The sequence below is a fragment of the Artemia franciscana genome, chromosome 7 (assembly GCF_032884065.1).
Source record: "Artemia franciscana chromosome 7, ASM3288406v1, whole genome shotgun sequence".
Taxonomy (NCBI): domain Eukaryota; kingdom Metazoa; phylum Arthropoda; class Branchiopoda; order Anostraca; family Artemiidae; genus Artemia; species Artemia franciscana.
In genome coordinates this window covers 9,741,142-9,758,032 of record NC_088869.1, presented here as the reverse complement: position 1 = coordinate 9,758,032, position 16,891 = coordinate 9,741,142, and the positions used below count along the sequence as shown (strand labels likewise).

Here is a 16,891-nt window from a genome sequence, read left to right as displayed (position 1 = left end):
TGTCCTAACCATCTTCAGTCTTCTTTCACTATAGCCCTATAAAGTGAGACTGAATACAGAACTAACTTTTTTCCTTAGCAATTCTTTTGAAAATCATCCAGTATATCTTCCATACGTCCATGTTTCAGAGCCATACCATATCAGTATTATTAACGTGGCTTCCAATATCTTAACCTTAGCACGAAGATAGATCTTCCTGTTCTTCAAAAGTTGAAACCACTGGTAAGGTTTCCATGTGAAAAGAAATCCAATTATATGTTGTCATTATCATTTTTTCCCTGAATATCTTTCAAAAGTTTCTCTTCCAAGCTCTTATTTTAGAAAGTTCTCCCCCTAATTTAACGCTTCTAATGTTTTAATGCTTTCATTTTCGCTTTGCTTTAATTGAAAGTATTTAATTGAAGAAGTATTTAAAATACTCATTAAATATTTAACTGAATAATTATTTAATGAATTTAATCGAAATATTTATTCGAAATAAAGTTTTTAATAATCTTAGTCAACATGAATCGAGATTAATCTGAATATTTAGTGGAAATCAAGTGTTTTATTGAAAGTACTTAATATTTAATTTGACAGAAAGGTATTTAGTTGAAAATATTTATTACTTACCGCCCTCTTCGAGAACGATTTAAGTATTTAATTGAATGCTTATTTAAGGAATCCAATCAAAGTATTTATTCGAAATTAAGATTAATCGAAATTCATCTGAGAACTTAAAATTAAGTATTTAGTTGAAAGTATTAAATGCTTTGATTTTTGATTCAATACTTTACATGAAAGCATTTAATTGTTTAATTGAAAAAATAACAAGTATTTAATTGAACACTAATTTAATAAATTTAATTGATATTATGTATTTATTTGATGTTAAGATTAATCGAAATTAATATTTATTCGAAATTCAGTATCTAATTGAAAGATACTGAATTTTTCGTATTATGGGGGTTTCCGCTATATTTTGTTCATAGAACTAGAAAATAAATCACCTCTATCATAAAAATTATTTTTAGATACGTTGTTCTAAAATCACGCAAGTAAATAAAGGTGTTTCTTTAAAAAAAAAAAAAAAAAAAGTCAGTTCTGTCTGACGTCAAATCGAGTCTAACTAAACATGCCATGAAATGGGCATTATTTTAGCTGATTTGATATAAACGCTTTTTTATTTGTGTCTTTTTTCAAGTTTAAACTATTTTTAGTTTCAGTCAAATTTGAATGATGAAAGTTTTGAATATTATCAATTATACTAACTTATTCCTCGTTCATATTAACAGAGAAAAAATATGATGGTATTTCAAGCTAACTGAGTTTCTTAACACAAGCCTATTGTGGCCAAAAATTGTGGTCAATTTTTTTGACCAAAACACAAAAACACAAAATACAAAACACAAGCCAAAAATTGTGGTCAACTATTTTTCTGTAAATAGCACATTCTTGAATTAGTTTGCGAGGAAGGAGTTTACGAAGATCCAGAAATGCTTGTTTGTGAACGTGTGACTAGTTTACTATTTATTTATTTGTACCCTCTTACAATTAATATTGGAATGGTACCAAATGAAAAATATAAAAAAGACATTTTGAAAACTAAAATTCAATTACAAATATTCAGTTAACGTAAACAGTTTAGTCTGACGTGAATCATAAAGTTTGCTGAGGGTTTGTACTGTAGCTCTCCGTTCTAAATCAATCACCCTCGTTGATGGATTAGGGATTCCATATATGGATGAGATATTTTCTTTGGAGAAGGATATTCCTTTGAGGAAAGTATATTTTCTTTTGAGGAAGATATTTTGTTCAGAGAATCTTAGTGGAAGTTCTTGTGCCAGATTGTGGGAAAGACGACACCATAAAAAAGTTTTGACAGGATAAACCGATTGAATGACCACTTAAATTTGACAGCTTTTTCACATCCCGAGTGGATAGATTTACAGACCGATTCTGTCAACAGAATCAACAGAATGGCCTCTAGTTAACCTAATCGTCTGACCGTAGCTGACACCAAGGAAGTCGTCTGCATAATACAATTTTTTTTTTTTTTTTTTTTTTTTTTTTTTAGAATGTTGATTGCTATTTGTCGGTGTTGCTGCAAACTTACACTTTGTTACCACGAACTGTTTGATATTGGGTGTGTGGCAACAATAAAAATTTGTTGGTGCCTGACCCTGTTCGATACACATTTGGAACAGTAAATGTCACTACTCATGTAGAAGCTCTATGCCAGGCTGTAAGTGTCACAGTGATCCCATCGATCCTTGGGATTTGTTCTTTTTCAACTTCGTCACTAATACCTCAGTATTCAGAATATTCAGCTATTCAGAATATTCAGTATTCAGCTATTCAGAAATAATGAAAGCAGTGTGACGGAGAAAGTGAGCTGTATATTTTTGAATTATTAATGACAAAAAAAGAAAATATAAGTCAATATTTTAAATTTTTTATTATTTTAGGTGCATTAAGTAGATATGTTTTTAGCTCTGCCAATTTTTTAAGTTTGGAAAGTAACTCTCCATTTCTATTTTCAGTCGATTTTTTTTAAATTTCGTGAACAATTCTCCATTTTCAGTTTCAGTCAATTTGTTTTTAATTTGTCAAACAATTCTCCATTTTTAGTTTCAGTCATTTTTTTTTTAATTTGACAAACAATTCTCCATTTTTGGTTTCAGTCGATTTTTTTTTTTTGATTTTTTAGGAAACCATTGTCCATTTTTAATTTCAGTCAAATTTAAAAGTAAAATGTTTAATATTCATGATTACCTTACCATAGACCATATCTCTGCTTATGCCTCCTATGTTGTCGTGAATGAGCTGCTAATCACTCCTCTTATTTTCTTTCAAGACTAAGTCGATCTATTTTTATCTTATGAAAAGCCTCCATGGTAAATACAATTTTTCTTTCCCTGTCAATTTTTCTACACACAAAAAAAAGTATTTCATAACTTGGTAATGGACTTTGAATACATCACGTACAATCTAAAACGTTACTTTTTTTTAGGAATTCATAGACGAACATCTCGGCCAGTAGCCATCAAGGTGATAGATAAGCAACGATTTCCAACAAAGCAAGCGGATCAGTTGAAAAATGAGGTTTCGATTCTCCAAAATCTGTCACACCCGGGTGTAGTCAATCTGGAGCGAATGTTTGAGACTCCGGAAAGGATTTTTGTTGTAATGGAAAAGCTGAAGGGAGATATGCTGGAAATGATTCTCTCCAGTGAGAAAGGGCGATTGTCGGAGAGAACCACCAAGTTCCTTATTACACAAGTACTTTACCCCTTTGATTTTTACCTTAATCACTCTTTCGTAAGCTAGATGTAATTGCTGTGAATATCCTGTGGTTGTGCTGTGGGCTGATGCTCTGCTTAGTAATGCAGGGAAGGGGTTCGATTCTTGTCACTGTAGAAAAAACCCAGCAACTTAATGTCTCTTCAGCTCCACATATCTGGAGGAGTTTTATCCTTATCCTTTGGTTTGAAGAAAGGGATATGGGAACTTAAATTAAGTGCATAATTCAAGTCTGGGATAATTTGGCCTCCCTATTTATGGGTCAAACAAATAATTTAGGTAAATGAGCTAAGATTCAACCCTACATCTTTGCTTATTCCAGACCAAATCATCTACCAAACCTTTCTTCTCAGCTTAACCATAACAATATATTTTCAAACAGTTCTTGGTAATACCTCCTCCTAATACCTCGCTCTTTACGCTAAAATAATTTTATTAATTTCAACTATTTATTCTACGGCCTTTGTGATTTGGGGGTCGTTCTTAAGGAATTGGGACACAATTGAAGATTTAATGTAAAGAGCGAAGTATTGACGAGGGGGTGAACCCCCACCCCCTCGGGTGGGGGTTCAAACATACGATATACAGAAGTTCGTTACATAAGTTAATTCGTAAGCTACGTATATTTTTACTAATAAAAGCGTGCGTAAAAATATTAAAAATTCTAGTTGCTTTTTTAAATAACCAAAATATTGGAGGGTAACTATGCATACTCCCCCGCTCCTTTTTTTCCAAACCGTCCGATCAAAACTATGAGAAAGTCGATTAGCCATAAAAATAAATTAACATACAAATTTCGTTTTAATTATTCATGTGCGGAGAGCCAAAATCAAAACTTGCATTAATTCAAAAACGTTCAGAAATGAAATAAAAAAAACAAATCAAGTTTGTTTTAACTGAAAGTAAAGAGCGATATTAAATCTTAAAACGAACAGAAATTACTCCGTATATGAAAGAGGCTGTTTCCTCCTCAACGCCCCGCTTTTTACGCTAAAGTTTTTTACTGTTTTAAAAAGTAGTTCATTTTAAGTTTTAATATCGCTCCTTACTTTCAGTTAAAAAACTTGTTTTTTTTATTTAATACATTCTAGCACTAATCCTTGTAACTTACTTTATTCTGTTACAATATCACTTTTAATTTATTGATTCTACATTTATTTTATTTTTGCTTTAATTTTAGTTTTTACTTTACTTTATCTCGTACATTATTCTGGTAAGAACAAAATCAAGCTTGTCCCTGAGGAAAAACTACCAGCGCCATCAAATGTTACGCAGCAAAATTTTGAGGATAATCTTAAAATCTGAATAAAATCATATATTTTATTCTTTTTATGTCTGTTTTTACTTTTCTTCTCTCTCCTCTTCGTAAAACAAAACAAGTCTTGTATATATGTACATCTTTAAAAATTAGTAGCCCCGACTAATGTAGCCCAATGTTAGTTGGCTACAATGAAAAACAGCCTATTTATGAAAGATTCAGCCTATTTTCAGGAACATTCTGGTATTCAAATAAAGCTGGAGCATAAAAATGCAAAAACTGTTACTTATAATGGTTTAAAATTTCACAGAAAAGAACCAGTCAGGTAGAATTTAACCTTTTCCTTTTTATGCCACACAATTTTAAAAACAAACATAGAAGAGACAATCTCGTTTTATTTAGAAGAAAATTTAACCTTTTCCTTTTTATACCTTTGAATTTTATAAATAATTATAGAAGAGCCGATCTCATTTTTATTTAGAAGAAAATTTAGCCTTTTCCGTTTTATACTTTTAAATTTTAAAAATAATTATAGAAGAGGCAATCTCGTTTTTAAAAAAACTAATTTAATTGGCTAATTAGTTAAATTAATCAAACAACTGATTAACTTAAGCTAAAACACTTTGAGAGAGAGACACTTTTATTATACATATACCATCAATATACAAAAGAACCACATCAGCCACTTTAGAAAGTCAAAGACTTGCTAGTAGTGGCTGATAAACATTCAATGAACAACAATACCGACAACATTAACAAAACAAAAAAACTTAAATTAAATGAGACAAATCAGTGTGAAAAAGAAAACAAAAGGAAAATGAAAAAGAAGAAGAGAGAGAAAGAGAGAGAAAAAAAAAATCCTACTTTCAACTGCTGCAAGAAATGCTAAAGATCTTGTGGAGAAAGTAATCAAACTTTTAAGTCGTCTTTTAATTTTCACAAGGATTAGCCGTTTATCAGTGAGTGTTTTAAAAACTTATTTTATATTGTTTAGTCGGAAAGGAAGTCCAGTTGACTTAAGTGGAAAAATATTTCTTTGAAATAGGCCATTGAAACAAGCTGCTGTGGTAAGGTACCTTGGTTTCTAGCTTGATCAAAATCTGAGTGGGAAAGCACATAGTGATCAGGTGGCAGCTAAGGTATCTAGAGGACTTGGTCTGATTCGGCGTCTGAGAAATCAGTTACCTTGTTCTACCCTTTAAACTCTTTATCATTCTATTGTCATGCCTTTTTTATGGTCGTGTGATATGGACTGGTGGATAAAAAAATTTAAACGTGTTCCAGTTTTACAAAATAAAGTTATTAGACCATTAGGAAATTATGTTCAGTTGTGAAAATGATACAGTTAATTGTTAAAGGAAACCCATGATTCTTAATGTTAGCCAACTTCATGATTATCAATTTGCTATTTTTGTATTTCGGAGTATTTATGGTATGTCCCATGAAATTTTTCGTCAAATGTTAACAAGGAATTCTTAATACCACAGTTATAACACTAGAAATATGGATGATTTGGTATATGAGTGTAACAGCTCTTAGAGGGCAAGTTTTAGTCCCAGGTTTGCTTGACTAGTAAAATAGAATTACTTACGAACGAGTATAAGGTTATCTGAAAATGTTAGCCAGTTTAGGAGTAGACTGAAGAACCACCTTGTTGGGTGGGATTAAGTAAATAATTTAAATGGGATGGCCTATTGCCTTTTTTAAGCTAAAATACTAAGTTAAATACTATATAAAAACCAAAAATTAATTGAACTAATGAAATTCAACAAATAATTAACAATAACTTATTATATTAAGCCCAGTTTATGCAACTAAGCTACGTGGAAGCAACTTATCTTTTTTTTTCTTCGTTTGAACTTCTGGTTTAAATCGTGCTGTTTAATCTTCTTTAACTTCATCTTTATGCATTATGTGATAAAACAGAGCTTAAAGTTTTGATGCCGAATCTGTTTAGAAAATTTTGATTATGATTTTAGATATTTTTATGTTTTTGAGTAACAATTTGACCTGGCAAACTAGAATTCAACAGCTAAATTGAATGACTGCTCATGTTCTTAAGTTACCCATATTCATGCGAAAATCCCCTTAAAATAAAAATTAAAATCCAAAAAAACAACAACAAAAATACAGGAACTAAATGTTAATTTTTTTTTTCAGCCTTAATTTCATTAGCTCCGTGTCCTAGAGAGCTCATATTAAACTAAGCCATATTGCTGAGCATCATTTTAATGCTCAGAATTTTTAGCCAAAAACAAACGCACAAATAATTTCCGAGACTACACTTGCTAAGCATGACAAGTTGAGATGCATGAAAAAATTCGAGAAGAAGAAAACTTGGGGATATTTATAGCCAGTGAAAACAAAAATGCAATTCAAATATTTCTCTCGGTGCAAAATAAAAGAAAATACAAAACTGAAACGCAGAAAAAAAAATAAAAAACGCAAAAAAATAAAAAATAAAGAGAGCCTTTCCAAGCAACAGTGAAAGAGTAACTGAAAGAGTGTCTTACTATTATTTTAGTGGTGTTTTTACGGCTTGATTTTTATGGCACTTGGTATCTACCAAGTGACATAAAGCGATCGCAAATTCTGTCGGTCCGTCGGTCTGTCTGTCCCGGTTTTGCTACTTTAGGCACTTCCAGGTAAGCTAGGACGATGATATTTGGCAGGCATATCGGAACCAGACCATATTAGATTAGAAATTGTTGTTTTCCCAATTCGACCATCTAGGGGGGGGGGAGACGGTTAGATCGAAAAAATTAGAACAAATGAGGTATTTTTAACTTAAGAACAGGTGATCGGATCTCAATGAAATTTGATATTTAGAAGAATATCGTGTCTCAGAGCTCTTATTTTAAATCCCGACCGGATTCGGTGACATTGGGGGAAGTTGGGGGGGAGGACCTAAAATCTTGGAAAACTCTTAGAGTGGAGGGATCGGGATGAAACTTATTGAGAAAATTAAGAAGAAGTCAGTGATTTACTGACTTAGAAGGGTTCAGTGCTTTGGCCAGTCTGGTGCTTCTGGACGTGCTAAGAAGATGAAAATTGGTAGGCGTGTCAGGGAGCTGCACAAATTGACTTAATAAAGTCGTTTTCCCCGATTCGACCATCTGGGGGGCTGAAGGGAGAGGAAAAATTTGAAAAAAATGAGCTATTTATAACTTACGAATGGGTGATCGCATCTTAATGAATTTTGATATTTAGAAGGACATCGTGACTCAGATCTCTTATTTTAAATCCCGACCGGCATTAAGCCTCTGATTTCCCTTTTAAATCAAACTATTCATTCTTAGAATTTTGCTAGAGCTCATACCATATGAGCTCTTCGCTCTTCCGGCCTCGTCACAAGTGTCATATGGGCTATTAGCTCTTTTTTTGCAATGAGGTGCAAAAGTGAGGTACACGAATATCCTTTTTTATTTTTGCACTGAGGATGGTCAACTGGAGGTCTCGACCGAAATACTTGCATTGCATTTTCATTTTCACTGGCTGTAAATATTTTCATCTTTTCTTCTTTTCGAGTTTTCACTCATCTTGTCGAACAAACGCATGCTTAAAGAATGGAATTTCGGATTAATTTCATGAAGTTACAACTAAATTCTGATTATTAAGTTAAATTTTTACTTCAGTTTTGAAATTTTGCATTTTTGTTCAGTAGCCAAACTTTGTTTGTAGAAATTTCTGTTCTTTTTTTTTGCTGGAATCATGTCTTCATTTTGATTCCTACTCTGTTTACGATTTATTCATTCATCAAGTTTTAAGATTTATTAATTTTTCTATTCGTCTTACGATTTATTCTTTTTTTGAAATCCGTATCTTTTATCTGTTGGAGTTTCTCTTCATTTCGGGTTTCATTTATTCTTTGATAGCTATTTTTGGCCGTTTTAAGTTTGAATTATTGAAGGATTATTTTTGCTTGCCTTAAGTTTTGACGTGGCTCTTTACTTTTTTTTAAAGAGCTTTTTTCCAGATAATTTTCTTGAAATTTCAGCAATCGGTTTCAACCAAATTTATTCAAATTAATCAAAAAATTTTCTTTTTTTTTCAAATACTAAATTCCGGCTACTGAAATGTGTCGAAAAGTTTGCTAAAATGTTGCTGATTGAGCTCAGAATGTTATTAAAAATAAAGAGGAATATTTTGACCATCACTAAAAAATGACTATCTTCCAAAAATTCTATCCATTATAGCTTTTAGTTTTCTTTCAGAAATTTGTTTCAATTCAATGGTTGTGAATACCATTAAACTGAATAAGCCTTATATTAGTTTTTTAAATTTTTTATATTAATCTAGTAGTATGTGGCGATACATTCATGTTATTTTGAATTCCTGTTATGATCATCTTGAAGCATACTCTTTAGTTCGAAGTGGCTATTGTAATATAAAAATGTAGATTTTAGATTCAGATAAAAAAAATAGGCTATTTGAAGAAAAGACGTCATTCCTTTGATCAATAACATTATTACTCATCTTCCACACAAATTAAAGTAAAATAAATCCCCCATTACAGCTCCCCGACATACAGCTTGTAAGGCTGGGAGTAAAAGCCGAAATAATAACATTAAAATAATAACAATAATAAATAATAACAATAATAACAAATAATAATAACAATAATAACAATAACAATAAATAATAACAATAAAAATAACAATAAAAAGAAATAATAACAATAAAAACCTTGTAAGGCCGAAATAATTCAATAACACCTGTTTTCAAAAACCTGTTTTCAAAATAAAATAATAACAATAATAAATAATAACAATAATAACAAATAATAATAATAGCAATAACAATAAATAATAACAATAAAAATAACAATAAAAAGAAATAATAACAATAAAAACCTTGTAAGGCCGAAATAATTCAATAACACCTGTTTTCAAAAACCTGTTTTCAAAATAAAATAATAACAATAATAACAAATAATAATAACAATAAATAATAAAAATAACAATAAAAAGAAATAATAACAATAAAAACCTTGTAAGGCCGAAATAATTCAATAACACATGTTTTCAAAATAAAATAATAACAATAATAAATAATAACAATAATAACAAATAATAATAACAATAACAATAAATAATAACAATAAAAATAACAATAAAAAGAAATAATAACAATAAAAACCTTGTAAGGCCGAAATAATTCAATAACACCTGTTTTCAAAAACCTCTCGATTAATTTTTTTCTACTTTTTTTTTCTTTCTAATTTTTTAGTTTTTTTAGTTTTTAGTTTTTTAGTTTTAGTTTTAGTTTTAGTTTTCTTTCTAATTTCTAACTTCTACTTTCTAATTTTTTTTTCTACTGCCCTTTGTCAATGTTAGATTATCTGTAGAGTGTAAGTTTATTTTAAAAGCATGAGAACGCTGACATATTCCCGAAGATTGTCCTTTTCGGCAAAACCGTCTAGGGCTAAATGAAAAGTAGGTTGTCCACGTTTGGGATGGGAGAATGTCATAAAGAACGATTTAAAGAAAATTGGAACTTCCTGTTAGGGTGTAAAGAGGTAGGCTTTGAATAGATTGGGATGGGAAGGAGCTCGCTTAGCTGTGTTGGGCTCAGGTGGCTTGGTGCTGCAGGTAGTTGTTAATAGTTGTAGTAGTAATAAGAACCATACATCAGCACCAATTCACGACAATGGACGGGGGGACGCGCATTTTTTCTATTTTCGTTTCAAATAAAGGTACAAAAAATGTGTTTTTCCAAACCTAAAGGAAGTGGGTAATTTTACTCTTTTTTCAGCTTAAATACAACAAACGTATTCCCCCCCCCCACTCCCGGTCAATGGTGATGCATATACTGACACGGAGTTTTAAAATAATAAGGCTTGTTTGAAATAGTTTCCTACATTTAGTCACGATAACTTTTGGAGGAAACTCTCTTCTTATAACTTAATTCTTTGATAGTAGTAGATTTGATAGTCTATGTGGCAAAGATGAAACTAGGATTTTGTTCGCTGGAGGGGTTACAAAAAATATTAAAAACGCGTCAAAATTTGTCTAAATGCATTTTTGTTATGTTTCTACGAGTTTGACAAATATTTCGGGTGGATTCAAACCCGGTAACCTTTCCCCCAGCGATATGGCTTTGCTATTTGGTGCTTTAGATTTTTATTAGCTATTTTATCGCTTTGATATTTATTTATCGTTTATTGCCAAGTATTTAGCTAGTTTCGATTTATTTGTTTTCACCCATAATGGATTCATCTAAAAAATAAAAACTGTTAAGAGAGAAAATGAAAAAAAAAAAAAGATCTTGGAAGATATCTGTCTCTTGTTGGTGAGGTATTTTGTAAGGGCTGATTGTGAGGTATCAGCCCTTAAATGGAAAATAAATAAGCAAAAATAAACTCGAAATTCCTTTGTTCAAATATCGACCAAATTAGAAAATAGCTTTTGACATGGCTTGGAAAAAATAAATAAATGAACCGTTAATAAAGCACATCAAATTCCCCCCAATATGGTAAAAAGGGTCAAAGGAGACATTCTGGCAAATGGTTTCCCTAGGGAGAAAGTTTAACTGTAGATATGGATTACTAAAGTACTTTCGAAAGTAGACTAATCTTTGATATTTATACAGATTCATTATTGGGTACTTGCCAAATTTAGGTAGAAATTATGGATCTTTGTTTTTTGACATAACAGAGAGAGAGAGAGAGGTAAATTAATTACAAACAAAACAATTATGAACCCAGTGTAGCGAACACTTGAGAAGTAAAAACTTTTCCGGGGGGGGGGGGGAATTGTAGTTAAGGGATTTACGAGAAGTACAGCGCTACTAAAAGAAACCTGGTAACCATACAGGTCGTATTTCTTCTTCAGCATCAAATACTTTACTCATAAACGATCACAAGGACATGCTCTTATAATAGCAATCCCCCCTCCTCCCACCAAAAGAAAATTGCCAGAAGACCAGAAATCTGTTATTTCCATTAGAAAAGTAAAAAAAAAATAATAATAAACGCTCTAACCTCTCACCTCTAGATCTTAGGGGCCTTGATAATCTCTCAAAAATCTCTTACTTCTAGATCCTAGTGGCCTTGATAACCAGTCAATAACTTCTTAAATTGAGATCCTAGTGGCCTTGATAGCATCTCGGTACACGCTTCTTAATCCTAGTGGCCTCGATGAACCTCTCAATAATCTCTCACTTCCAGATCCTAGTGACCTTTATAACCTCTCTGGTAACCTCTCACTTCTTGATCTTAGTGGCCTTCATAACCTCTCACTTCTAGATGCTAGTGGGCTTGATAGCATATAACTTCTAGATCCTAGTGTCTTTGATAACCTCTCAACAACCTCTCACTTCTAGATCCTAGTGGCCTTAATAACCTCGCAATAAATTTTCACTTGTAGATCCTAGTGGCCTTGAGGCATCTTCATGGGAAGAATATTGTTCACTGTGACCTAAAGCCTGAAAATGTTTTATTGTCTTCCAATTCTGAATTCCCTCAAGTTAAGCTGTGTGACTTCGGTTTTGCTCGTATTATTGGAGAAAAGTCCTTTAGAAGATCTGTTGTCGGAACGCCGGCTTATCTTGGTATGTGTTTTTGTAAGATTTATTTAGTCTGTATAATAATGTAGTCGTTCATTCCCCGACAACATTGAGTATGTTATAATGCTAATGCATAAAGTGACACAACAAAGTACAAAAATAGGAAGAATGGTAGAAGGAAATAGAATAGAAATAAAAAAGATAGATTAAATAACAATACGGATCGAGAAAAAATTGCACACATAAACAATTTAGCAGAGGAAATGTTAATAAGTACAAAAAAGTACAATGAGTGGCACGAATATGAGCAAAGTTAACTGTTAATAGTCAATTTTAAAAGAGTATGATATGAGCTGGAAAATTGCCCCGAATCATAGTAGATTTTTCGTTCTGTTATGCCCTACCTAGTCTCTATTGAACAAATTGCGATCATTCAGTTGTTTTTTAATAGGTTCGCGATCATTATTTAACGTCCAAGGTTTTTGACTGAGTTGTCTATGTTTGCTATTGCGAGTATTTATTGTTTTTACTAAATGCTTTAGTAACTCAAGCGCATAATAGTGTAGTCATTCATTTTTTACAACTTGGAGTACGTTATAATGCTTAAATATAAAGTGACACAACGGAGCGCAAAAATAGAAACAATGGGAAAAGGAAATAGAATAGAAATAAGAAAGATAGATTAAATAGAAAGAATACCGATCGAGATAATAAGCAAATTGTAGAACTGTGCACGGAAACAATTTAGCTAAAGGAAATTATTAGAAAGCACAATAAATAGAACGAATAAGCGTAAAGTTAACTGTTAAGAGTAAATTTCAAAGAGTATGCTAAGAACTGAAAAATTATCCCGAATCATTGCCAATTTCTGTGTTAGGCCTCACTTAGGGCTTTATTGAATATATTGTGAGCGATTGATTCAGTTTCTACTATTTCGTGACCATTATTGAGCATCCAAGGTTTGCGAGCAAGTTCTGCATGTTCGCTATTATGAGCATTTATTGTTTTCTCCTAAGTGGTCCAGCTACTTAGGGAGAATCAAAGAATACTGTAGATAATGAGCAATTTTCATTCGACTTTTGAGAGGGCGAGGGTTCGAATCCTAGTGTAACCAATTATTTAGTTTGAGACGGGGGTCAGTGGCGTGACTCTGTAAGCTCAGCCAGAGTTGACCCAGCTCTAAATGGGTACCTGGAGAAATCTGGGGAAGGTAAGCAGGAAGGGTGTGAGAAAGCACAGGAGGGTTGGCCCCCAGTCCCCCCATTACACTTCCTGGCTGAAGGGCCAAGAAACGGAGATCAGCACCCCCGGTAGGGACTGCAAAGTCTAATGTCGTACTCTTTACCTTTTACCTTATTTTTATGGGCGAACACACTTTATTCGTGACAGTTGTCAACAATGATCTTAAGTCAAGCTCATCAATCTAAAGAAATAAAGTGCAGTCTTAACTAGTATTGTAGCTTGTCATAATTGATAAATAACGGTTATTAGGATCTTTCGTTTTGGGAGGGGGGGTAATAACGTGTATAAGGTTAGTTCCATTTTAATTTTTCTCATTTATCTTAATGCTCAAGCAGACATACCTCGATTTTTTTGCCACTCTAAAGAGAAGACGAACTTAGAAACGTCGTTAATTAATTTCGTTACTAGTTGCAATAGGAGTGAATTAGTGTTTATATGGGGTTTTCACATCAAGTTCTTAAAGACAGGTGTGACATTAAATCAACGAAGAACATATATTCACTTTTTATCAACGGACGTGACTATTACCTGTCTCGAAACTTAATAATTTCAAAATCTTTCGGTACTAATCCAACATGTGTGACAGCTACGTTACAGGTGCGCTGTCAATGCAATTTAGAGGATTAGAATTACCTTCATTTGGTTAACTCCAGACTTTGGTAGTTCTAAAGAGTTATTATGGTCTATTATATTTCTTAGTATGGGACATGATCGTCTCTTACTAGATTTCAAGCTACTGTTGCAACCCAAATAATTAAAAAAACACCTGATGTTGCAATTTCCGCTAGAATGAGCCATTGAACAGCTCTCTATGATATTCCAGTGCCGAGCTAGATGAGGATAATTTCCTAAACCACATTGGCCTGCCATAAAATAAATAAGGAAAAATGAGGATGAAAAATAACGGTAAACAAAAGATGCCGTTAATGCAGAATATTGTGGGTGGAGCCACTTTTCTTCTTTTTCAAGCCAATGAATTTTCTTCGTTATTCAAGCCAAGGGACTGTTACTTTCCTATACAGGGGTATTGGACAGGGCGGTTCTAATAGTGTACTTTCTTCTCTTGATCTGACTCTTGTTTAAACAACTATGGGCTATTTTTTTTTAATGGGATGTGATGGTCTCGTACTAGGTTACTAGCTACCGCTGCAAGCCGGAAATCAAGGTTTTTATCGATAGTATATATCTTGGATTTTTGGACGCCATTTGGTTGAATTTTCCATGGTGAAGGTTGAATGTCCGTTCATCAATTTCGATATACTACTTAAAAAACTAGAATTTCTAGTGGCTGATGTGTGTAGTCGTATTTTTGTCTTATTTTGATGCTACTATGTATCTAAATTAAAATAACATCCGTAAAGGGGATGGTACATTACATGAAATACGGAACGAAATCACTGAAGGCCCAGAACATCAAATAACTGACAAAATCAATGAGAAATGCTCCAATGATCGTAGTCTCACAGACTCATAGACTGTGTTGGTGAAATTGCAGGAGGCTCAATGAGACTCTGTAATTACGATGAGCTTATAGAAACGTTGAAGAGGAACAGCATTCCTCTCCATCCTTATTACTGGTACTAAGTAATGGTAGTGGTTAATTTGGAACTTGTCCACATGGAGGCTATGGTCATGGCTTAGAGAGGTTTCTATGCTGGATATTGAAGAAAAATCATATCCTTAAAGTTTGTCTCTATCCAAGATTACCTAATCAATTGAATCCATAGGTTTCTTTAGGTTAGGATTAGTTAAGTTAGGATTTTTTTTTTAATCACTACCTGAACGTGTGTAAATTTAACGCCACTGATCTTGAAGCACGTGTGAATTAAAATCTCATATCTCCTACGTTGTTTTGCATGATTGTTTGTGTCACAAGAGCAGGTAAAATTAACTTTTAGAAACGAATAAAAGTTACAGATAGTTTGTAAAAAGGTATATATAATCAGGGATGAATTTCCAGCATTTTATTAGAGGGGGGCAAAAGGGGTCCATATCTGGATAGTCAAGGGGCATGGGATATTGGTATATAATATTTTTTTTTTCGCATTATTGGGTGGGCAACTGCCCCTCCCCTAAATGATACTCCTGTCTGTAATGACAACATATGAAGCATTGTCGAAAGCTTCTTTTACATAGCCTTGCAAGCTCTCAAGCTGTCTTTCTATACTTTTACTTTAGAAAGTATTCCTTCACAAAAAAGGAGAATAGCAAGGTTAAGAATTTTTTTTTTAGTGGTGGATTGTCTCAATTGATTCAGTAGCCCCTGTATTTGAATTACCTAAAAGTATGCTAATTTAAGCCACTGATCCTGGAGTATGCGTGAATCAGGGCTACCAGTTTTGGGGAATTTTCCCCAAACTGGATTTTCACCATATTGGTCTGCAAACTGCAGCCTGGAACTGGGGATGTTGGGAAAAGCACATATATTAAACATTAACGTCAAAAATATGTTAAGTTTTACATTATTTAATATCTTCTTTTTTTCGGACATTGCAAGTTAGTCTTAGCTTAGTGTTAAATTTTCAGTGGCACCCCTGTGGTGTGCTTAGATTTATCGAATTATTATATGTGCACCCATCAAAAATAATGTTGAAATTAATTTATAAAAAGTAAATAAAACAGGTCTTTTTCTTTTTTAGCACCTGAAGTACTTCGGAACAAAGGTTACAATCGACCATTAGATATGTGGAGCGTTGGAGTAATAATATATGTTAGTCTTTCTGGTACATTCCCTTTTAATGAAGATGAAGATATAAATGATCAGATTCAGAATGCCGCCTTTATGTATCCGCCCAATCCTTGGAAAGAAATCTCATCTGAAGGTATGTTTAAATTTTCATTCATTTATTAATTCTGTTTTAGTGGTCATATATCAAATAGTTAATTGTGGGCAAATTCAATTTGATCCCATTTTCTAGGGCTATTTGAAAGGAAGGTTCAGACGACTAGACTACGTTTTACGGAGGAACGATGAAAGGTTGCCAAAGATTACGCATTTGGCTATCCGTTTTGGGCCAACCGATAAGCGAATCGCTCTCTAATGGAGCGGAAAGAGGGAATTGTAAAAAATCTAAAAGAAACGGTAAATTACCAAGAAAGGGTAGCGAGAGAGATTTGTCAAATGGGAGTGGAGGAGGAGCGTTCAACGCTTTTTTGGCCTCTGTTGGCATGAAGCTGTAACAAATTGTTTGTGATAGTTCGTTAGGTTTAGATTCTCATGTGCCTCTGGAGGGGCCTAGGGTATCGATAAGAAATCTCCAGTCTTCATGGTATTCAGCTGCCACCAGCACATCCTCCCACTCGGCATGTAATTCACTACCGAATAAACTTCTATTTCAACTATAACATCAAATAGGATTAAGGACTAGGGGTCGTCCAGAGAAAAACCTTATACAGCGCATATCAGTCTGGTCTCCGCTCTCTTAGCACGTTGTAATGGTAGTATACATATAATGGTTTTGAAACCTACACTTCATGTCGGGAAACAATCTTGTAGGGAAACAATCTTGATACCATGTTATATGAACCTATTCCTCAATAGGGATTAAACCTTTTATGCGTTTATCCTCTGCCACGCTGCCGTGTTAGCACACCCTTTGATGT

At 33.1% G+C, this 16,891-nt stretch overlaps 1 protein-coding gene across 3 annotated transcripts in view; it reads left to right on the top strand.

Moving 5' to 3' along the window:
• LOC136028824 (serine/threonine-protein kinase D1-like) overlaps positions 1–16,891 on the top strand; it is a 171,016-nt gene that overhangs the window by 140,010 nt on the left and 14,115 nt on the right. For all 3 annotated transcript variants that reach the window (XM_065706749.1, XM_065706747.1, XM_065706748.1), the window contains 3 exons: positions 2,993–3,261; positions 11,908–12,091; positions 15,928–16,110. In XM_065706749.1, coding sequence (XP_065562821.1) covers positions 2,993–3,261; positions 11,908–12,091; positions 15,928–16,110 — 636 coding nt within the window. The remainder of the gene's footprint in view (positions 1–2,992; positions 3,262–11,907; positions 12,092–15,927; positions 16,111–16,891) is intronic.